At 34.1% G+C, this 24,525-nt stretch overlaps 1 protein-coding gene across 1 annotated transcript in view; it reads left to right on the top strand.

The window, feature by feature from the left end:
• Window positions 1-23,470, top strand: part of CIP2A (cellular inhibitor of PP2A) — a 30,940-nt gene extending 7,470 nt beyond the window's left edge. The window contains exons 7-21 of the mRNA XM_070787488.1: window positions 44-189; window positions 563-638; window positions 3,684-3,902; window positions 5,309-5,468; window positions 6,705-6,846; window positions 8,167-8,266; window positions 9,928-10,046; window positions 11,263-11,458; window positions 12,136-12,210; window positions 12,302-12,412; window positions 13,795-13,991; window positions 16,135-16,248; window positions 16,495-16,577; window positions 17,528-17,667; window positions 18,878-23,470. Of these exons, the coding sequence (XP_070643589.1) occupies window positions 44-189; window positions 563-638; window positions 3,684-3,902; window positions 5,309-5,468; window positions 6,705-6,846; window positions 8,167-8,266; window positions 9,928-10,046; window positions 11,263-11,458; window positions 12,136-12,210; window positions 12,302-12,412; window positions 13,795-13,991; window positions 16,135-16,248; window positions 16,495-16,577; window positions 17,528-17,667; window positions 18,878-19,048 (2,049 nt within the window). The 3' untranslated portion in view covers window positions 19,049-23,470. The remainder of the gene's footprint in view (window positions 1-43; window positions 190-562; window positions 639-3,683; window positions 3,903-5,308; window positions 5,469-6,704; window positions 6,847-8,166; window positions 8,267-9,927; window positions 10,047-11,262; window positions 11,459-12,135; window positions 12,211-12,301; window positions 12,413-13,794; window positions 13,992-16,134; window positions 16,249-16,494; window positions 16,578-17,527; window positions 17,668-18,877) is intronic.
• The last annotated feature ends 1,055 nt before the right edge of the window (window positions 23,471-24,525 follow it).

Raw genomic sequence — 24,525 nt, 5'->3', positions numbered from 1 at the left:
CTTTTTTTTTTGTATAATATCCTTTTCCTGATTTGTTTTTAAGCTGTTCCATGCACGAAATATTCATCAGACATTTCAGCTAATATTTAATATTCTCATAAATGGGGATGGCACACTGACCAGAAAGTATTCAGTTGATCTACTGGTGGATCTTCTTAAGAATCCTAAAATTGCTGATTATCTTACCAGGTATGGCTATCTGACTAACTTAGGACGTTTTTTAAACCAAAATGTATTTGTAATAAAACTGCCTTTTTACACTTAGTAAACTTGGACTCTACTTACTTACAATAGACTAAAATCAGAATGTTTTCATGTGCTTTATGTTCCTGTTCTTTTTGTTTTTCTGACTTGAAATATGAAAGTATAACAAGGGTATGTGTGTATTTTTTACTTTGTCTTAGGTAAATAAGGTTGTACCATTCTCCACAATATACATATCTTGATTAATCTTTGCAAAACCAGTTTTACCTCTGAACAGTATGATTATCTTACATAAAAATCCTTTTAATGTATCAGTTTCATACTTATCATTTGATGTGTGTTTTTATTTTAAACCTAGGTATGAGCACTTTTCTTCATGTCTTAATCAAGTATTAGGTCTTCTTAATGGAAAGGATCCTAATTCTTCTTCAAAGGTATATATAGCTTTTTGTTTTTAAAGTTTTTAAAAACTACAATATGCAGAAAAATGTAAGTGCACAGATCTCTGAATCTTTGCAAAATGAACACAGCCATGTAACCAAGATCTCAAGCAGGAAACTAGATATTACCAATATTTAGAACCCTCCTTGAATCCTCATAAACTGGCATAATCCTTTTAGGAAACTGTTTTCACGGTGCCTGTCGAACACATGTAAACCCTATGACACAGATTCCACTCCCATCTACATAGTTGAGAGATATGTCAGTAAGCTCACAAAAGACGTAGAAAGTGTTAAATGGAAAGTGAAAGTTTAAAACTTATACTATTTACTGATTTTTTTAAATGCAGATCCTAGGGTAAACCCAACAAAACATGTACAAGGCCTCTACTCTGAGATTACAAAACATTAATAGAAAAAACCTAAGTAAACACAGATATAGCAAGTTCATAGATTGAACGAGTTTACCGTATTAGGTCAGTCAGAATTATAGCAAGCTTTAGGTTTTTTTTGTTTTTGGTGTATATGGAAATTGGGAAGCTGATTATAAACACTATATGGATATGCAAGGGTCTAAAAATAGCCATGACTATTCTGAAAAAAGTGAACAAAGCTAGAGGGCTTATAGTACCAGATATTGAAGTGTAATGCAAAGCTCCAGTAGTTAAAATAGTGCAGTATTGTCATAAGGATAAACAGCTAGCTCAGTGGAACAGAGTACAGTACAGAACAAACCCACAGAATATAGCCTCCTGATTGATAACAGTACACTCTTAAAATTATGATCATTGCAGTAAATGATACTGGTCAATTGGATATCCATATGGGGAAAAGCTGAATTTTAACCCTTACCTCACACCAGATGAAAAAATCAGTCTTATAAAGATTGTAGCTCTCAATGTGGAAGAAGAATAGTGAACTTTAAGAAGAAACACCTAGCAGAATATCTGTGTAGCCTTGGGATGAAGATTTTCTTAAACAGAAAACAAAACCATGAACTATGTAGGAAAAAATGTTGGTAAGTTAGATTACGTTAAAATTAAGAGCTTTTCTGTTCATGAGAGGCCACTAATAATTTAAAGAGTGAAAAAGTTGCTCAGCTTTATTAATCTTCAGGGAAATGCCAATTTAAATGGTAATACAATACCATTACACACCCGCAAGATGGTTAAAATTTAAAATACGGATACTATCAAACATAGATAATGTAAAGAACGTTGAAATACTCATGGGCTGAAAATTGGTAAAAGCTTTTATGAAAACTGGTATTATCTACTAACATAGGATACATGTATAAACTCTGACCCAGCAATTCCACTCTTTTATTTACCTCAGAGTTGAATACATGTGTTCACCATGTACAAAACGCAGCAGTGTTGTTAACAATAGCCAGGAATTGTAAACAACCTAAATGCCAACAACAGTGGAATGGGCAAATAAACTGTGGTATGTTGATACACTGAAATACTATACAACAATGAGAATGTATGAGGTGAAGCTGCATGTGAAAATATAAGTGAATCTCACTAACATAATGCTAAGTTAAAACAGATGTGAAAGTGTACACTGTAAGATTGTATTGGTATATAAAGTTCCATGTGAGTTTTTTATATAAAATGGCAAGCTGATTGAAAATTTTATATGGAAATGCAAAGATCCAAGAATAGCTAAGGTAAAATTAATGTCTGGTGTCAAAAATCTGATGTCAAAGTAGTGATTGAGGCATTGTCTGGAAGGGGACTCAAGGGAATTCAGGAGTTTTGATGGAATTCTCATGATCTAGTTGCTAGTTATTCAGGTAATTCACTTTGGGGAGAACATCTAGCTTTGCATTAGCTATTGATGTTTTTATTTCCCTCTATGTTACACTTATAGAGAAATTGTAAATGAGAGTATTTGCTTCTATGTGCAGTACATAATCTCTGGTAAGGTAAATAAGAAACTGGTGATAGTGTCTGTTGCTTCCAGGGAATGTTAGGTAGAGGTCAGGTCAGTACCGACTTTGGAACCAAGTGAATGTATTATCTATTCAAAAACAAGTACTACAATTTGTATTTAAAAGAAAGTAAGTCAGAGTTTATCATTTGTAACATAGTAAATGCTAATGAGTTGAATTCTATTAAAATCAGACACTGTCAGGTTGATTAAAACACAAACCCCAATTGTATGTCATTTACAAGGAACAGATAAAGGTGGAAATAAGCACACAAAGAGATACCAAACTTTTTTTTTTACTAATAAGTTGGTAGTATGTTAAATAAGGTAGAATTTAACTTAATAGCTAATAAACAAGTTGATGTGGAATGCTATGTTATGGCATAAGGCTTAGTTATGAAGCACAAAAGAAATGTGGTAGACCAGGGAAGCAGGCTGAGGGGCGTATTGCCAGCATTATGTAAACTGTGGAAATAGCCATCCTTTAAGTTTTAAAGCTTTGGGATGCCATTTTTAAATATTATCCTAAAGTACACTTTATAGCAGTTCATAACTCTTGCCTGGAAAATCCCAGGGATGGAGGAGCCTGGTGGGCTGCAGTCCATGGGGTCACTAAGAGTCGGATGCGACTGAGCGACTTCACTTTCACTTTTCACTTTCATGCCTTGGAGAAGGAAATGGCAACCCACTCCAGCATTCTTGCCTGGAGAATCCCAGGGACGGCGGAGCCTGGTGGGCTGCCGTCTATGGGGTTGCACAGAGTTGGACATGACTGAAGCGACTAGCAGCAGCAACATGAGACACATGTTTGTGCTGAAGAAAAATTAAGTACTATGGAAGGTATATAACATTAGTTGAAGTTGCCCTTCTTCAGTTCCCATAGTCCTCTTAACTGAAGTAACTACCATTAACAAGTTTATTTGTAACCTTCTGGAACCTAATGACACGTTTTGAGAAATAATACTCTGAGAAAAATGGGAAGCAACTTTTAATTTTTATTTTATTTTATTTAAAAGTAAATATCATTTCCAACTTCATCTTTTGGTTACTTTGTGCATTGAAGTCTAATGAAATAGACCTTAATGAAGACTTTATATTGCACAGGTTTTAGAATTACTTCTTGCCTTCTGTTCAGTGACTCAGCTGCGCCACGTGCTCACACAGATGATATTTGAGCAAACTCCATCTGGCAGCACCGTTCTGGGAACCCGTTCTAAGTGTTTAGAACCTACTGTAGCTCTACTTCGTTGGTCAAGCCAACCTTTGGATGGATCAGAAAACTGTCCTATTTTAGCGCTGGAGTTGTTCAAGGAAATATTTGAGGTACTAGAGTGACTAACAAATTGACTTTTCCACTCTTATGATTCTCAGTAGACAGTTTTCTAAAATGTTTATGTTTATAATAAATTTCCAATTGTTCATACCCTTTAGGAACTTAGCAATTACTGAACTCCCTGCCTCTAGTAGTAAATCCCTAGTTACTGAATTTCGTTTTTCTGGCCAAGTCCCCAAAATTAGTGAGACTCCTGTGTTTTCACTAAATAACTTACATATACTCCTTTCAGAATAATAAGTAAAGGTATGACTAAGATTTGTATGGTTTGTGGTGTATGACTGTACTTGGCAATAGTTATATTCTGTCTCTCTATCTCAGTAGATACTGTCTGCTGTTTTTATTGAGTGGATATATAGTAACATTGAATTAAGTCAGTCAAATGGAGTGGAACATGTCAGGTATTTAAGGATATAAACAAAAATCCTTTACTGGGAATTCCCTTAAAGTATACTGGGTTAGGGCTCTGCTCTTCTTCTGCAGGGGGCATGGGTTGAATCTGGGATCCAGAAACTGATCTCACATACCATGCAGTGCAGGCTGAAAAAAAGCCCTTTTCACAGAGGCCATTAAATTCTGTTATCTAGGTCATTATGTTTTCTCTACTGTTACCCTATTTTTATACCCATTCTGTCTATACCAGCATTTTCCTAGAATGTTTACCCTCTCATGACTGTCATGACTAGATCCTATGCACAAACCAAAATGTGTATGAGTGATTAAATATATTTGTTAAGGATTATCCACAAATTATTCTTTATGTTTCATGTTGATCTTGACTTAACAATCAGTTTTAGCTTTGAAAAAGCCCTGTGAGATTCCTGATGGGAATTATTTGTGGTTGTAAAGTGTTAATACCAGTGTCTCTTGTTATTATAATTGCATTTAGCATCTTAACGATATTTGTTTTCAGTACATACTTAGAATAATTTTTAAGTCACAGAGTCCACTTTAAAAAGTCTTGTTTGAGACTGGTCCATTTGATAAAAAAGTCATCATAGCCCTCAAAACTGGATGAAAGTGTAGATTTTAAATAGGAGACACAGGTCAAGAATATCTGAAGTAATTACAAATGACCCTTGAACAGCATAGGTTTGAACTACTTGGGTCCACTTATATGTAGATTTTTTTTCCAATAGTAAATACTACAGTACTACACAGTCTGCAAGGTTAGGTGAATCCGTAGATACAGAATCACAGATACAGGAGGCCAGGGCCAATTAGATTATACTCAGATTTCAGCTGCATGGTGAGGTTGGCACCCCTAACCTTCACATTGTTCAAGGACCATCTGTATAAGAAATATAAAGAGTGTTGCAGTTCAGTGATGACTGTGCCTTCTGTATTCTCTTTTTTTTTTTTTTTTTTTAATCTTTGGTGGTGGTGAATTCTCCAGGATGTCATAGATACTGCTAACTGTTCCTCAGCTGACCGTTTTGTGACTCTTCTGCTGCCTACAATCCTTGATCAGCTTCAGTTCACAGAACAAAATCTAGACGAAGCCTTAATAAGGAAAAAATGTGCAAGAATGGTCAAGGCCATTGAAGTTTTGTTAAATATCCTTCAGTTTAACCATGGAAACTAACTGCTTATATTTTTTAGAATTTATTTTCTGCATTTTTACTGTCTTTATGTCTTTCTTTATAATTTTACACCTCTCATGCTTGAATCTGTACAGAATTACTGAACTCAAGTTTAAATTAAAGAACTGATACTCACGGAAGAGTCTCTTAGAAAAAGTTACCTAGACTTTTTTCCCATGTTTTTCTGTATAAAACTTTCAGACATTTTTAGAAATGCTTTTTAAGTTTGGTTTGTACGTTTTTTATCATAATTTGAGGTTAGTAGATACATAAATAACTACCCTGATATTCTCTTTTCATGCTGATTGCTGCCCCTGGATGATGTATGTTGTGATGGACTATATCAGAGAAGAAAAATACATTGGGAGTTATTATTGTAGCTTAGTTTTTCAGCCTGTCAATAAAGATGACATCACACTTACTTATAAAAAAGATAACCTTGTATTTCAGAGCAACAAGAATGTAGTCAATTTTGTCCTGCCCTATAGCAAACTCAACATCTTTTTAATTTCTTCTCTGAACTGCTCCTCCTTAATTTTCTTCTTTCTTGATGGCAGTGATTCTCAATTCTGGCTATGTATTAAAATCATCTGGAGAACATTTAAAAATACTGATGCTTGACTCCTACTTTCAGAGACTAAATAATGTGGAACCTTGGGATGTGAAGGCATATTTGTGACTGTTTAAACTATCCAGGTGATTCTAACATGCAGCCAAAGTTGAAAACCACTGCTGTAAAGGCAGGATTATTTTGCTTGACCTTGAGGTACTCTCTAAAATATTTAGGCCTCCTCTCATTGAATAGTACCAAACTTAACCCCTTTTTAATAATAGATATTTAAATTAACTTACAGAGAAATGAGAAAAAAACAAATGAGAAAATAACTTCCTTTATTTCAACAAGTATTTATTGACCCATTGTGAAACCTGTTAATAAAAACTAACATCCAGTGAAAAGCAGATCCTTTCTCTGTTTTACTTTTGAGTCAGAAACTTTGGTGGCAGTCCCATCTCTTGCCACTTGTCAGTCATTTAAACGGCTCTGAGCTCCTAAATTCCTAATCTGTCATTGAGCTAATGTAGCAATAATTACACCAGATTGCAGTGACAAGAATAATTTGTTTGAAATCATCCTAAATGCTGTAAAGTGCTATACAAATATAAGGGGTTTTTTTTGAGAATTTTTTGTTTTTCTTAACAAAACTTAACCTCTGTGTGGAGATGACACTCTAAAAATGCATGTTGCAAAAGTTCTCACTACTATCAAGTGTACCACTCTGATAGAACAACAGTTTACATATGGCAAGATTGATATGGGCTTTGGAACAAAGGTAGCAGATTCTGAATTATGGTGAGTATATGAAATACAAATGGCAAAATGGTAAGTCCAAACTTAATAAAAATCAAAAGATGTAGTAATTCTCATTCGTTTTAGAGGATCATCCTTGGGTATGTTCTGTTAACTCAAGATATAGAAGAAAATTAAAAATATATTCATAATGAATTTTTTTTTAATTTAAGTCATAGATTACGTGCTTCTGAACAGAGATATTAATATCTGTTATTTGTTTTTCATTGTTTAGGTTTGTTTGTCTTGTTTTAATTTATTGTGATTATCTACGAGTCTTTTATGCTTCAGTGCATTTTTTTCCCCTAGAGTTCCTTCCTGACTTTGACTCAGTAATTATTTTATATTTAATTTTATATTTTGAAATGACAAAGCATGAAAAAAACATTTTTATTTCAAAGAGGCCAATCACTGCTGAAAGTTTCTAGTAATAAAGACAACTCTTCTTTAGCATGTTAAGGCTTACAGTTAAATGTGGATTTTCACTGATAGTAATGAGATTATTTTATCCCTGTCCTCCCCTATGAATTAAGTTCATCTAACAAGTGTTTGTTGAGGACCCACTGAATGCTAAACACTATAATTTGTTCCAATTTTCATAAATGTCATAATTGTCAGTGATTGTAGTCCTCAAGAATAACAATGATCTCTTTTTTACTTTTTTGTACTCCTTTTCAATTAAAAGGCTGTGAAAAACAGCTTAGTATAATTTGTTCAGTAAATGTTAGATACTCTAGATTGCTGAAGGTTGCCCTCTTAGGCTTCCCAGGTGGCGCTAGTGATAAAGAACCTGCCTGCCAGTGCTGGAGACGTTCGAGACGCCGGTTCAATCCCTGGGTCTGGAAGATCCCCTGGAGGAGGTCATGGCAACCCACTCCAGTATTTTTGCCGGGAGAATCCCATGGACAGAAGAGCCTCATGGGCTACAGTCATAGGGTCACAAAGAGTTGGACACACTGAAACGACAACACCCACACACGCAGAATTGTCCTCTACTGTTCATATTCTAGTGACAAAACTAAGAATTAAATGAGTCCTATTGCTAATACTACTAGTAATTTCAAGCAAAAGTTGAAACATGTTGGTATTTGAGATTAGAAAAAGAAACACTGTCTAAACTTAAACTGTTAATACCAGTTCTCTTTGGATCTTGAGTTATAAGGATGTTGGTCTCTGATATTTTTACTTCTCATGACAAACAGTGGTTAATCTTGAGGTTTAAGAACAAAGGTTTTGAGTTTTTATTTTCTTTAGATTTATGGACAGAAATAAGCTGTAAGCAATTTTTGAGTTATCTAAGTTAAATATGACTTATTTTTAAAGCAAACTTGCTGCTGATGTGATTTTGAAAACTTTTGATTTGATGAACAAACTTAAACAGTTGGTTCCTGGTATGGAAGTAAGCTTCTACAAAATCCTTCAGGTGAGTTTAAACTTTTAAAATATTGAAGTTGATTTATATATAAATGTTTCCTAATATATGTTTCTGTTTTAATATTCTTAGAACTGGCCATTGGAAAAAATTTGAAAATTGTTCATTGATATAACAATCTTCTCACTACAGTTATTTTATAGAGTTTCACAAGGATTAAACCTAAGTGCTTCCTATTCTGAAGTATGGGATATTCATGATAACCGTGCTTCCACAGCCTTTTCCTTTCTTGTGTCATATTTCTGGTTTCTTCATTTTTTCTTTTTTTTTTTTTTTATATTTGTATTTATTTTATTTTATTTTATTTTATTTTATTTTATTTTATTTTTACATGTGTTCCCCATCCTGAACCCTCCTCCCTCCTCCCTCCCCATACCATCCCTCTGGGTCGTCTCAGTGCACCAGCCCCAAGCATCCAGCATTGTGCATTGAACCTGGACTGGCGGCTTTATGGTAGTGGGGAGTGGTATTTATTTTGGAGTGTTTGTTTTTTGTTAAGGTTGATGAGGTAGAGTATTAAGGCAGGAAGAAGACATCTGGAAGAAAAGAACTTGATTGTGAGTGATAATTTGATAGCTGTGCAGAAAATAGCTAACTCACCGACTTTATTGACCATTGTAACTAAACACGAGTTCTAGATGTTTTCCTTGATAGCCACAAAATTTGGCTTATAACAGATATTTAACAAACATGTGTGAATTAAATTACTGTAATAACACAAATGTCTCCAGTGCCTGTGTAGACAGGGTAGAAGCTAAAACTGGAACCTACTTGTATACTTTGATAGCACGGGGCTTAAAAGATGGGGTTCGGATTTTGACTCCACCATTTCTTAGTACAGACTTGAGCAAGTTACTTCACCTCTGTGAGCTCGTTTTCTTGATTACAAAGTAGAAATAATGATCCCCCTTCATGGACGAGGTATGAAGGGTTACCATGAGGGTTTTGGAGGTAAAAGCCATCTCCTATGGTTCTGTGGCATTAGATTATATTTGAGTACCTATAAAACACTTAACTTTTTTTTTTTTTTTTAGTTTCTTGCGCTTTTTTTTTCCAGTTTTAAATATTTTTATTTTAAAATGTTGATAATTATAAAGAATTTATATTGTAATATTTTTCTCTGTTAGCAACTTACTCAAATTTTAAATTGAGTCACAGTGATTTTATGTCAATAAAAATTTTTTCACAACAGATTTGAGGCTTAAAGTACTAAATGGAAATATTTACTGATATGAAGGACTTATACTTTAAAATATAATTATTTCATTCACTAAATTAAAATATTGTATGAAATTAATTTGAATTTTATTTTTTTACTTTAATTTGGAAATGATTTACCATTTTTCTTCTAGCCAGTTTTTCTTTTAAATGATAGCTAGAAAAAGAAAACAGAAACTCAAAACATCAATCAGTTGTAGATGATATTTTAAATAAATCAAAACATTTAAGACATGATTTTCTCAGGCACAGTAAAAGCATTCAAAACTTTTGCCAGAGTTTTTTAAACTAACATTAGGTAAAGACTAATAAATGCATTCAGACATCAGATAGAAATTTTAGAATTTGCCTAGAATTTTTTATGATTTAGGTCTATTTATTCACCTTACTCTGAAAGACCTGACTTTTTGTTTTCTGGTTTCTGATTTGCATAGGATCCTCGCCTGATTACTCCCTTGGCTTTTGCTTTAACATCAGATAATAGAGAACAAGTGCAGTCTGGATTGGGAATATTATTGGAAGCTTCTCCACTCCCAGATTTTCCTGCATTAGTGTGAGTTATAATCATTTGCAGTATATCTTGTATGGTACTAGAATATCCTGCCAGTTTCTTTAATAGTCTTCAGTATGGACAAATTGGAAAATTAGTGAATTGATTTCATTGTAATAGTAATTCTTCAAATAAAAAAAACTTTCGAACAAATCAGAAGACCAGATGTACACTTATTTAGAAAACAGCTAGATCCATTCAGGTGATTAAATTTATTATTCAGATGCTATACCTGTCTCAACACCTCTGTTTAATGCAGTAGCTTCTGTACTAAGCTTACATCCTACCAATTTAGTTTCTCCATAGAAAGAGCTTTTCCTTCGCAGCTGTTTGATTACTAAATCTGAGTATTGCTTTCATTGACTAGATCTGGGTCATTTACCATGGGAAGGATTCCTAAAGAAAAATTCTGTCGTTAAAGAAGGTAGGATAATGGCCAGACAGAATTATCTACTGTACTCATCAGTTTCAACCATTGAGATGATATTTTCAGAAGCAGGGGCAGAATGGTGGTAAGGTTGGTAAGAATAATATTGAGTGAGAAAAGGAAAGGGTAAAGGAAAACTAAAGGCCAGGTGTTATTGCCCATGGTTAGAAGGATGTTCTTACCAATAACAATAACTGTAATTTTTACAAATAATCCATACTCACAAACTAGTTCTAGAGGCTCCAAACCAGAGGTGGAGTTGTCATTGTAAAGGGTTGCAAGTAGAAAAGTTTTCCTCTGGCAAATTTTGGGTATTTCCCCAAATTCTGCCTCATCATCAGATCAGATCAGATCAGTCGCTCAGTCGTATCCGACTCTTTGCGACCCTGTGAATCGCAGCATGCCAGGCCTCCCTGTCCATCACCAATTCCCGGAGTTCACTCAGACTCATGTCCATCGAGTCAGTGATGCCATCCAACCATCTCATCCTCTGTCGTCCCCTTCTCTTGCCCCCAATCTCTCCCAGCATCAGAGTCTTTTCTAATGAGTCAACTCTTCGCATGAGGTGGCCAAAGTACTGGAGTTTCAGCTTTAGCATCATTCCTTCCAAAGAAATCCCAGGGCTGATCTCCTTCAGAATGGACTGGTTGGAGTCCAAGATTATTTCAGAAATATTTGAAGACTTAATTCTCAAAAGACCCATTCTAAATAAGTCCTTAGTTCTATACTAACTCTGCCTTTTGCTCTATTTTCATATAATTATTTCTCTTTTTTATTTTGATTCCCACTCAGACTTGGAGAAAGTATAGCAGCAAACAATGCCTATAGACAACAGGAAACAGAACATATGCCTAGAAGAGTGCCTTTGCAGTCATTAAATCACAGTTTTCCAACATCAGTAAAATGTTTAACTCCTCCACTTTTGAAAGATAGAGTTCCTGGATTGAACATTGAGGAATTAATAGAGAAACTTCAATCTGGAGTTGTGGTGAGTGATAAATAGCCATGAAAAGTGGGATTCTGCCTGATCATACCAACTAAAGTGAAAGTGAAAGTCACTCAGTCATGTCCAACTCTTTGTGACTCCACGGACTATACAGTCCATGGAATTCTCTAAGCCAGAATACTGGAGTGGGTAGCTTTTCCCTTCTCCAGGGGATCTTCCCAACCTAGGGATCAAACCCAGGTCTCCTGCATTGCAGGTAGATTCTTTACCAGCTGAGCCACAACATACCTGCTAAATATCAACTCATATTATAACATTTACTTAAGCAACTTTAGATAGAGATTTGATCATTGAAACATTATTTAATATAAAAAGTAGCAATATTCTGGAAAGTTTGGAAAGAGGAAAAACTCAGTCATAAAATTCCAGTGTTTTAATACAGCTATAAATTTTCTCTTAGTCTTCCCATACGAGCCTACCTTCCTACCCCCCTACCCCCATCACCCCCAGTTTAAATGTACTTTAAATTCCCACAAGCAGATCACCAAGATATTCTTCTGCAATAGTCAGGTTAATGGAATGTTTGTGACCTGCCTCATATGACATCCTTTTTTTCCCTTTGTTATTGAGTTTCAATTATTTGGTTTTGGTAGGTGTTTTCGTTTTTTTTTTAATTGAGTGCTAATGATTTCTGATTTTTTTTACTTTATTAAAACCAGGTAAAGGATCAGATTAATGATGTGAGACTATCTGACATAATGGATGTGTATGAGATGAAACTATCCACATTAGCTGTGAGTACAACCGTATTTTAATTATGTATATCAATTAAACCCTAAGAGATATTTTCCAGCAAATGAAGATTTACGATATGTTTTCTTACAGTCCAAAGAAAGCAGGCTACAGGATCTCTTAGAAGCAAAAGCTCTAGCCCTTGCACAGGCTGATAGACTGATTGCTCAGTATCGCTGTCAAAGAACTCAAGCTGAGACTGAGGTGTGTACAATATAAAGACATCTGATTAGTAGAAAAATAAATAAATAGAACATGTATAAAATATTAGTTTTTCCTTCATTACTCTGATTGAAGTAAGTTATCCTTAGCATTTGGCACAAATACTTCCTCTGTCTTAAGACTATCTCCCCTTTAATTTTGGTTACACAGTTATCTTTTTTCTACCTTAATGTATATTATTTTCCTAAATCTTTTTTTATCTACTCATCCTTTATATGTTGAGTGGGATTATGTTCTAAGCCCTTTTCCTTTATTTAGGTGATTCATGGTTTCTACTTATTACCAGAATGTTAATTCACCAAATTTTTTATGCTGAGCCAGATCCTTTTCCTTAAGCACTAAGTATCTTCTCTGTAGCTCCATTTAAATACACAGCAAATACTTCAGACTCAATAGAACCAGTAATGAACTCATCACCCTCCCTTTTTAAAAAATGTATTCTTTCTTACGTATTCCCTGTACTATTCTTAGAGTTTTCCAAACAAGAAATCTGGAAATCATAGTTTACCTTCTGTAGTCATTCATTCATCACGTTCAGTTGATTCTACTTTCTACATAATACTTTTTGCCTTGTCTCTGTTCTTATGGCTGTTTGTCACAGGCCAGGTCCTTTTTATTTTTTCACATGAATGACAGCAGTCTCTAATTAGTCTTCCTACTTGAGTCTAGTACCCTCGTCTCATCCATCCTCTACATACAGTCACTGGCTGTGTTTGGATCTACCCATCCTCTTTGCTTTTCCTTCACAGTCATACCTGAGGCAGTACTCTGATCTTATATACTCCTTTACCGAATATCCTTCAGTGTCTCACCTTTTAGCTCAGAAGAGAATTTAAATTCCTAAGAACTTACTGCACAGGGATTTTAACTACTTCTCATTCCCCATCTCCTTGCACTTCTTTGCGTTCTTTCCAGTTAAATGAATATATTAGATTGCTTTGCAGTTTCTGAAACTTGACATACTTCTATGTTTTCCTGCCCTTGCACTTGCTCTTCTGTATCTGGAATACCTTTTCCTCTCTTCTCTTTTAATAATCCTTTAGATTATTAAATCTATTAAATAAATTAAATCTATTAAAAGGTTCCTCCATTTCCCAGGAAGCTTTTCTCTGGTCTTCTGTTGCCCACACTTTTGGTGACCCTTCCTCCCCGTGCTGCCTTTTTTAGAGTACTTCTCACACTGTGTGAAAATTGTATGACCCCACTGTCACCCTTGATGATGTTCGAGAGGAAAATTTTTCCTCTTTCACTCTAGACTGGCCTAATAATTGACAATAAACAGATTTATTTCATTAATTTTTTAAATTATAGAAACTGAGCATATTATATAAATGATAGTAGAAAAGTATTCCATTTTCTTTTAGGCTCGGACACTTGCTAATATGTTGAGAGAAGTTGAAAGAAAAAACGAAGAGCTTGCTGTGTTGCTGAAGTCACAGCAGGTTGAATCGGAAAGAGCCCAGAGTGATATTGAGCATCTCTTTCAACATAATAGGAAGTTAGAGTCTGTGGCTGAAGAACATGAAGTTCTGACAAAATCCTACATGGAACTTCTTCAGAGGTAAATTAATAAAGTAAAAATTCCTGTGTAAAGTTAGAATTTAGAATGAACACACAGCATTTCTCTTCTCTGTCCCTAAAGTTCTTTTCTGAACATTCATATGTTCTAATAATACTGTTAATATAAGATAACTAGTTAGCAAGAAACTTATGTCATAGTGAAATGAAGTATCGCTTACTCAAATTCAGTACCACAGTTGGAAACAGAATATAAGTGTCTCTTTCCAGTTTCATTTATTCAGTCATCAGTCATCTGGGATCTTAGCGCCACAAGGACAAATTTGACCTGTTTTATTCCCTGACAGATCTCTAGAGCCTAGAACAGTGCTTGATGCATGGTTAGGCACAGCGTAAGTAATTGTTGAATGACCTTAGTTGTCACAATTCATACTAGGTTGAACCATATGAATTGGCCATTTCTGCAGATCGAAAGTGGTTGAATATTAACAGTTGTCATATCATCAGCCTAATAGCATAGAAATTTGGATGTTAGTATTTAACTCACCTTGGAATTTGTAGTCAGTATTTCTCTTTAAAGTCCTTGAGTGTAGTTTACTTATATGTATGACTATATCTGGAAGATAAATTCTTACAGGTGAATTGCTGGTTTAAAGGGTATGTGCTTTTAAATTTTTGATTGATTGTCCAGTTTACCTTCAGAAAAGCTATGCCAATGCCAATTTATACACTCACTAACAAAGTATGAGAGTGATTATTCCCCCCCTTGTCACTTTTTATCTTTTAAGCCAGTTTTAACTTATAAATTATAAGGAAGATCAGTAATAGTTATTTACTTCTGCCAAACAAAAATTACACTCTGGTTAACTGGTTTCTTGTTTTTCTTTATATATACTTTAAGATACGTTAAGACTTGAAAAAATGTCCTTCTTTCTCTGGTATTAATATAGAGATACAGAAAAATTTAACTTTACAAGGTCCGTGTGCTTTATTTTTTTAACTTCTTTTTTTTTTTTTAGCAAGATAATGTTTCTTTTTATTTTTTATTTTGGCCTTACTGTGCAGCATGCAGGATCTAGTTCCCTGACCAGGAATTGAACCAATGCCCCTGCATAGAAAGCACAGTTTCTTTACCACTGTGCCACCTGGGAAGCCCTTATTTTATTTGCCCATCAATAAAAATGAAGGGTGGAAATGTATAGCATCTACAAAATTTGTGAGGACATGGTGATTTTTAAATAGGATATTCTCCTCCAGCAACTTTAAGTCTGATTGTTTGAGGCAGCCCTGATAATGTGGACTATTAGTGTTCAGTTAGAGTGTAAAAGAAAGTAGGCAGTGGTCCAAGAGAAAATAGGCTTTCTAGGATTTGCTTATGTTCCAGATAGTGAGGGGTGGGCCAGAAAGTGAAACTCCAGCCTTGAGGGGCAGGTGGATAACAAATGAAGCTGGCTGGGAAAGTTTGTAATGATAGGGATATCTCAAGGCATTCAAATTTCAGAATTTTACAAACTCTCTGTGGGATAAATAAAACTTCTGCTGGCCACATTTGGCCAATGCACCCGTTTTGTTTATCCTCTGAAAGGACATTTTATGCTTAAGATAGTTGGGTGTCAAAATATCACTTTGGAAAGGATTTTTTATATGTTTACCTTACAGGTAAAATAAGCACAGGACTATATGATGCAGAACTATAAAGAGGCAAGAGAAACTTAAAATCTTCAACCACTTAATTCATTAATTTGATGTTTTTCCTTGAACATGTATTATGCCCAACAGGCTAGTGATGATAGGTGTAAGTTTAATTTTTTTTTTGTTTTTAATACCTTATCCTTTAAGAGAAATTGTTTCAGTTTCTGGGCTTGACTATAAAGAAAAAGACATGTATTTTATATTAATAGCAAATTTTGTAGTGTAGCATTCTGTAAATAAAGCTGTTTATCAATAAATATGAAGTTAACGTCCCACATGTTTCCATTTCATAGTAATTTTTTACTTCTTCATCAGCCAAAACATATCTTTATTGTCTTTTACAGTTAACCTAACTGTTTATGTCTTGCTTGTTCACATAGCATTCCTCCTCTTCTGCAGTATATGCTATTTAGTCAGAAGAGGTAGTAAAGAAGACACTCAGTTTCTTTTTCTCTGTGTTTTCCTCTACTAAAAGTATCTCCTTGTCTTTTCAGGAATGAAACTGCTGAAAAGAAGAACAAAGATTTACAGGTCACTTGTGATTCTCTAAGTAAACAAATTGAGACTGTGAAAAAGCTGAATGAGTCACTCAAGCAGCAAAATGAAAAGTAAAATTTACAGTTTTTTATTTTAATTATTTGGATTTTTCAAAAAGAATGATTCCCTATATATAGAACATTATTTTTTATATCTAAAATTAATAGAATTATTACTTATAGATATAAAGTACATATTTGGCAGAATTTTAAGAGTGATTACTAGTCTTAGAAATTTCTTCTTAAAATACTTGTTGGAGAGAAAAAGAAATTATATGGTTCACTAATGTTTTCTTCTGTATTGTCTTATAACTTCAGAACTATTGCCCAATTGATAGAGAAAGAAGAACAGAGAAAAGAAGTACAGAACCAACTAGTAGACAGAGAATGTAAGCTAGCAAGTAAGTAACTTGTTTAATAAATTATCTATATTTTAATAAATCTTATGTTGGAAGAAAATCAAAGCATGAGTGGTTTTTAGTTTGCTGTTTCATTTTCTACTTCTCTCATTTTTTTTAATCCTTAAGTCATATCTTAAAAGTTCTCCTTTTCTTGCCACAAAGCAGTTTAGTTAGACTAAAAAAGCAATACATTTTTTCTGAAATCAGGAGTTATAGGAAATGATTGCCCTTTTTAAAATAAATTTTTTTTAAAAGAAAATAACAGCAGGTGGCAGTGCTAGGTAACTTATAGTTGCTAGCTTCTCAATGGTAGTAACTCTAAAGTGATCTACAAAAATGTTTTTGTTCTGACTCACTTGCCTTAACGCACAGAAATCTACCTATATAATTGTTCATAATTTTCTCTTACCCTTTCTTTTCTAACCCTTAAACTCTATAAGGATTATCCTTCCCCTCAGTACTATATGTTGTATTTAGAACAGAGGAAGAGGGAAAGACATGGTAACATTTTCTATAGAATCCTGGACTTCCCTTGTAGCTCAGTTGGTAAAGAATCTGCCTGCAACGCAGGAGACCTGGGTTCACTTCCTGGGTTGGGAAGATCCCATAAAGAAGGAAATGAAAACCTACTCCAGTATTGCCTGGAGAATCTCATGGACCAGAGAAGTCTGGCAGGCTACTGTGGGGTCGCAAGAGTTGGACACAACTTAGCGACTAAACCACCACCGTAGAATCCTGGCATAGGAGAAAAGTTTCGTGATTTTTTTTTTAATTCATCAAATGCTATATAACTTATGTGTAGCAAGATGTTTCTTTTTTCTTTGTAATTGTCTTTTATAACATAATAGCTTCTAAACCTTTTCAGGGTAATGTCAGTGTAGGACCTTTGAGTATAACGCTGACTGTTTGTTTTAAGACCTTTGAGTATAAAGCTGACTATTTGCTTTAAGACCTAGAACAAAAAATAAAAGTACAGGAAGAAAAGATTAAAGTCTTACAACGAGAAAAAGAAGACAAAGAGGAAACCATTGGTGTCCTTAGAAAAGAATTAAATAGAACAGATCAGATAAGAAAAGAATTGAGCATTAAGGTAAGAATCTACTGCATTCTGATTTGCAATGAAATGATAAAATCTTATTTTGTGAAAAAAGGTAAATCTGTATAAATTAGTGTCTGTTTCTTCAGTAATTTTGCTTAGAAGATACCAGAAGCTCAAATTGATTGGACAGTTGTTTGTTACGAGGACTGTCATAGTGTGAAAACTTGTATTTTCTAAAATTGTTACACATTGATTAAATGTATACTGTGTTCCAGCACTTGCTGCTTTCAAGAGGGTAAAGAATACAGAAGGAGATTCTCAGTTCATAATGGCATGTACAGATAGCTGCCTGTATATATATAACCGTATCTCTTTGCTTACAAGGCTGGTCATAATAATAGAAGTTTGTATATATGTAAAATTTCATAATTTACAAAGGACTCTGAAATATTTTTCTTAATCTTTCTCACTTTAATAAATATACTAATATATAAGTATTTATAAATATTTTCATCCTACAAATGAAACTGAGTCTTAAAGTTACTTGCTCAAGGTTGTCACATAGCTATGTGAAATAGTAGGCATATATTCTAAGTTCATTGCTCTTTCTACATTATGATTGTTTGAGTGTGGGCTATTTAGGTGGCTCAGACAGGAAAGAATCTGCCTGCAATGTAGGAGACACAGGTTCAATCCCTGGATCGGGAAGATCCCCTGGAGAAGGGAATGGCTAACCATTCCAGTATTCTTGCCTGGAAAATCCCATGGACAAAGGAGCCTGGCAGACTACAGTCCATGGAGTCACAAAGAGTCACACACAACTGAGTGACTAACAATTTCACTGAGTGTGGTAGCTATGAATAATGCTTTCTGGACCATCTACTACAAGGAAGATGAGAACAGACCAAGATTAAAAAGACTGAACAACTACAGAATATAAGTGACAGGAGAGGCATACAAGTTAGCTTTAATATGTTTATCTTAATAGTAATTCTAAATAGTAAATATGTAGTATTTTCTGCAGAAGTCCAGGCTTAAAAAGACAAATTGAATCATGTCTTCCCAGTTTGTTTACTATTGTTTAACAGTTAACAGATCTTAAACTTAGCATATAATTGTTAAGTAAAGCATATTACATTAATGTGCCTTGATATGGTTGTCTTACAAATAAAACATAAGGACATCTTAAAGCAGGTTTCTGTGAAGAGAAAACATGCTAAGTTGTTTTCTTCAATTTCTCTCTCCCACCCCCTTTTTTCAGGCTTCCTCCCTGGAAGTTCAAAAGGCTCAGTTAGAAGGTCGTTTGGAAGAGAAAGAGTCCCTGGTAAAACTTCAGCAAGAGGAGTTAAACAAACATTCTCATATGATAGCAATGATCCACAGTCTAAGTGGTGGGAAAATAAATCCAGAAACTGTGAATCTCAGTATATAGACACTATGTGTTTATCTACTGGCAGGGTTGGGGAGGAAAGCTAATCTGTGACTCCAAAAGAGCAAATTATTATCTAATTATTAGTAAAGAACCTGATCTGACACATGTTTTTATTTGGTCTTAAATTTTTACTTCCTGTTTCTATATTTTACTGCTTAAAACTTACTTTAGTTCTTCAGAATATTCTTCTTAACCTTCCTTATTTTTTCTCAAGTTTTTTTTTTTTTTTCCCCTTTTCCTTAGTTGCTTTCCACTGTCTTCTGCTTGTTTATTCTCATTTGTGATTAGGTTTTTAAAATCAGGCATCAGTGAACTTTTCTTTCTCCTTTTATTGAAATATAGTTGACATATAGCACTGTATAAATTTAAGATATACAACATAATAATTTGCCTTATGAGCTGATGACCATAATAGGTTTAGTGAACATCCGTTGTCTTACATAAAAACAACATTAAAGAAACAGAAAAGTTGTATTTCCTTGTGAAGATAACTTAGGATTTACTCTCTTAACAACTTTAATATGTAAGTCAAAGAAAGCAGTGTAAATTGTCTTTATCATGCTGTATGTTACATCTTCAGTACTTACTTACCTAAAGCTGGAAATGTGTACCCTTTGATCACCTTCATCTGAGTCTCCCTTCACCCCCATTCAGTGAATTTAAAATAACTTTATTACTGCATTTAAAATGTAGTAAGATACATGGTGTAAGTTCTAAATTTTTTAAAAAATACAGTGAATATTTGTAGAAATAATGTATAAATATTAAAAAATAGCTGTTGTATTAAGTGACTATATTGTCACATAAAAACCTGTAGTAACTTAAAGAATTATTTATGGATACCTTTAGTTTTATTCTTTAAAATGTTACATGTTCACCCACCAGTATCATTTTCAGTCAGTTATGAATTTCTTATTAACATACAGATAACTTGGATTCTACCTTTGCCACATTATTTGTTAATTCTGAAGTAAATTTCATTTAATATATCATCTTTTATTTAAATAGTTTTACATTAGGCCATTTAATTTTAAAGCATAACTTTATCCTCATTCATGTATTTCTTTTATACAAGGGAATTTTTTAGTACTTTATTTTGAATTGAATGTTTTAAGTAGTCTTTAAGAAGAATTTGTATATTTGTATTTTGGTTGATTTTATTGCTATGCTATTACAACCATTGATTTTATTTGGTGTATTCCTCACTATTTGTTATCTCTATTTGACTTAGGTAAACTTAGATTTACTTCTGTTTTTTAACCATTGTATATCTGGATTTATATTTAGAAAATACATTTTTTGTAATTCACTAGTTACACTAAACAATATCAAACTAATAAGTTTCATATATTTGTATGCATTTTGTACAGTTGTGAAAATTTTTCAAAAAGCATCGTGTCATATATTACATTTTAAGTTGCTATGCATTCCTTAAGGGGCATATTCTATTCCAGATACTGAGCCTAGCCCAGTGCTACCCAGTAGAATTTTTGTGATGATGGAAGTGTTCTTTGTCTGCACTATACAGTACTGTGGCCTTGAGCCACGTGTGGTTAATGAGCACTTACAATGTGTCTAGTGCAGTGGAAGAATTGAATTCTTAATTTTATTTAATTTTAATTGATTGTAACTTTAATTTCAATCCAACTGCACAGTTCAGATCTAGTCTATTCTTGCAAGTATGCGTTTATTTAAGCCACTCAATTTGCCTATTCTTAAAAGCCTGTGTAGGCAGAGACTGCATGTATTTTTCAGCCTTTTTTTTTAATACAGTAGTTTTAATCTATTAATCTCTTCTCTCTAAAGAAAAAAAACCCATATTTCAGATTTAACGGTGAGTACTAATTGTCATCCATCTTCATTTCTGTTTTTTCCTAGTCTTTCTGTCTCTTATAGCATCTTTCATATTCCTATTGTTTGTCTTAACCTTAGTATATTGGATACTTTTTTTTTTTTTTGCTTTTTGGTTCTGTATACACCTCAATCAAAAACCAAGTGTGTGTGTTTATGTGTGTATATGTTCTTCTTTTGTAAAAATATTAATAATATTTATTTTAAGCAAATTTGAATCTCTAGTCAGAGTTTTACAAATGATTCCTATGTGTTTATGTCCATTTCCTGATGGAGAATACAAGTAAGTAAATAAATATATCATATTGGAGTTGTTCATATTCTTTAAGAATTTTGCTGTGAAGTTTGAATTCAAGTATACATTAACACAATTCCTTGTAACCATTTACATTTGTTACTTGAACAAATAGAGTTTTCTTAAAATTTGGCTGGTTGGAGTTTATACTAAACTGTCACCCATTTAATGTCAGGGCAAAAAATAAGTCATTAAAACCTAATGCTCTGTTTTACAGAAACTTTGTCAGATTGGTATCCTTTTAGTTTCATTTATTGTATGTTGCAAAAACTAGTTGTCTGTGTTAAAAATATATTGAGGTTCTTTCTTGAGCTAGGACTGTTCATTAAATGAAAATATAACTGAATTTCAACTTCTGCTTGAGGCTTATTCTTATATTTTTGTTACCTCTAATCAAGGTATATTCCCTAAAACACAAACCTTATTTTACTTTGATTTTTTTCTTTTCCTCTTTTCAAATATTATTAGTTATGAATTGTATTTACCACTTTACTTTTGACTTGCCTCCTGTTAGATAAAACACATGTCCTGTTTATGACTTAATTCCTTTGCAGAAATCAGCAAACATTTTCTGTAACAGGGCAGGTAGTGTATTTTAGACTTTGTGAGACATGCAGCCTGGTCTCTTAAAACCACTAAAATCTGCAACTGCAGCATGAAAGCAGCTATCCACAGTATGTAAATAAATGTGTGTGGCTCTGTTCTGATAAAATTTTATTTACAAAAACAGTCAAAACTTTGCTATTGAGTATTTTATCTTCCTGAATAATTTGACCCTTTTAGCATTAAGAAATGTACCACTGTCTTTGGTGATCTCTGTCTTAGTATTAATATAGCCTTTATATATATAAAATGCATGACTTGTAGACAGTATATAGTTGGGTCTTGCTTTTTTTTTTTTTTCTACCTGTTTTGACAAATAAGTCCTTAACTCTCAAAGTCCACTTGGAGTTAATATTGTATTACTTAATATAAAATGTAGAAACCTTACAACTGTATGTATTCTTTTATCCTCATTTTAGTTGACACATATATGTACATTATTGACCCCCAAACAATGTTGTATTTTTTTGTTTTAATCAAGTATGTATACATACCCTGGCTTTCAACATCATAACATATTTACCTCTCTGCACATGGTAATATACACAAGATAATATCTTCAATGTATCATTACTAGTTTTCCCTCTGGAAATGATTTATTAAGTAACTTATGGGAAGACACTGCAAATACCTGTTTCTTCTAAGTTTCATCTACTAGTTTTAGTGTCCATTGCGATTCCCTGGTGGCTCAGAAATAAGAATGCACCTGCAGGAGACATGGGTTCAATCCTTAATCCAGGAAAATCCCACATGTCACAGAGCAGTTAAAGCCTGTGCACCACAACTGTTGAGCCTGGGCTCTATAGCCTGGGAGCTGTAACTACTGAGCCCATGTGCTGCGACCACTAAAGCGCACATGCCCTAGAGCCCATGCTTTGCAACAAGAGAAGCCACTGCAGTGAGCAGCTCGGGCACTACAATGAACTTGTCCCTGCCCGCTGCAACTGGAAGAAAAACGCGCACAGCAATGACGACCCAGTACTGCCCCCCAGAAAATACACTGATGAGTCTCACTTCAATCAGTTGTTATTCTGATAGTTGATAAGTGGTTATTTTCTTTACTATTCTGCTTTTTAAATAGGATAATGAACATTTTTTCTCAGCCTTGGCTCTCTCAGTGATCTCCAATAAATACTGTGTAGTACCCGTAATGATTTTTTTTAAAAAGTGTTTTGGATTAAGAAACTGATTATATATTTTCAGCATTCACTGGGTTTATACTCGTTTTTTTTTTTTTTGTTTGTTTGTTTTTTTACTGCACTGTGTCATTGTTGTAGTACGTGGGCTTTTCTTTAGTTGAGCACAGGCTTCTGTGGTTGCAGGGCACAGGCTCTAGAGCATGCAGGCTCAGCAGTTGTACACATGCAGTGTGTGAGATCTTAGTTCCCAGAAGGATCATGCCTGTGTCATCTCTGCTGGAAGGTGGATTCTTAACCACTAGACCATTTGGGAAATCTCAAGACAATAGATTTTTAAAAAACAACTAAGATGAACAGAAAAAATGACTTATGCCTTTAAAAGCTAGTTGGTTTTTAGAAAGGCAAGTCAGAACCAAAGAAAAGCTAGTTAATTTTATTATAATACATTATTGATAATGAGCCTGATAAGTACTTGAAGTTGTGTGCCTCTGTAATCCAGAAGTTGGGAAGAAACAATAAAATATAAAAAAATCATGGATTCCTTTGAATCTGCAATTTACTTTGAAATCTTAACACAGTCTGTCTTCTGCTTAGCATTTTGTAGCTAATTGGCTTTCTTTCTGTCATACAAAAAGGCCTTTTTGTTTATGCTTGTTTTTATCTAAGCATTTCAAAAATATCATAGAAAAAACAATTATCATCATGAATGAAGGAGTACCTTAATTCATGGAACATTGCTCTTTTGTACATCGAGCTTCAAATAACCCTTCATAAAGATACTAAATGTGAAGAGAGAAAGTGAGTATCTTTCCTCCCAACTGAATGCACGTTTTTTCTTAACTTCCTATCCCTCCCCCACACCTTCCTCCCTGGTAACCATAAGTTCATTCTCTCAAGTCTATAAGTCTATTTCTGTTTTGTAAATATATTTATGCCTTATTACTTTATATTCTGAATATAACTGATAGCATATACTTCTCTGACTTCACTCATTATGACAATCTCTAGGTCCATCCATGTTCCTGCAAATGGCATTATTTCATTCTTTTAATGGCTGAGTCATTTGAAAAGACCCTGATGCTGGGAAAGATTGAGGGCAGGAGGAGAAGGGGATGACACAGGATGAGATGGTTGGATGGCATCACCAACTCGATGGACATGAGTTTGGTTCGACTCCGGGAGTTGATGGACAGGGAGGCCTGGCATGCTACCGTTCATGGGGTCGCAAAGAGCTGGACACAACTGAGCAGCTGAACTGAACTGAATGGCTGAGTAGTATTCCATTATGTGTGTGGATGTATACCACATCTTTTTCCATTCATCTGTCAAAGGACACTTAGGTTGCTTCCATGTCTTGGCTGTTATAAATAGTGCTGCTATGAACATTTGCAATATGTTCCATGTTCCAGTCCTACATGTAGTAATATGTAAGTTGCGTTTAATGCTGAACTGAACTGAATATGTAAATAGTGTTGCATGTATCTTTTGAAAATAGACTTAGGTTAACCCTGTTTTTAGTTTTTTAAGAAACCTCCATAATGGTTTTCATAGTGGCTGCACCAATTTACATTCCCACCAACAGTGTAGAG

The sequence above is a fragment of the Bos indicus genome, chromosome 1 (assembly GCF_029378745.1).
Source record: "Bos indicus isolate NIAB-ARS_2022 breed Sahiwal x Tharparkar chromosome 1, NIAB-ARS_B.indTharparkar_mat_pri_1.0, whole genome shotgun sequence".
In the NCBI taxonomy this organism is placed as follows: domain Eukaryota; kingdom Metazoa; phylum Chordata; class Mammalia; order Artiodactyla; family Bovidae; genus Bos; species Bos indicus.
The sequence above is the reverse complement of the archived record's forward strand: the minus strand, read 5'-3'. Positions and strand labels throughout refer to the sequence as shown.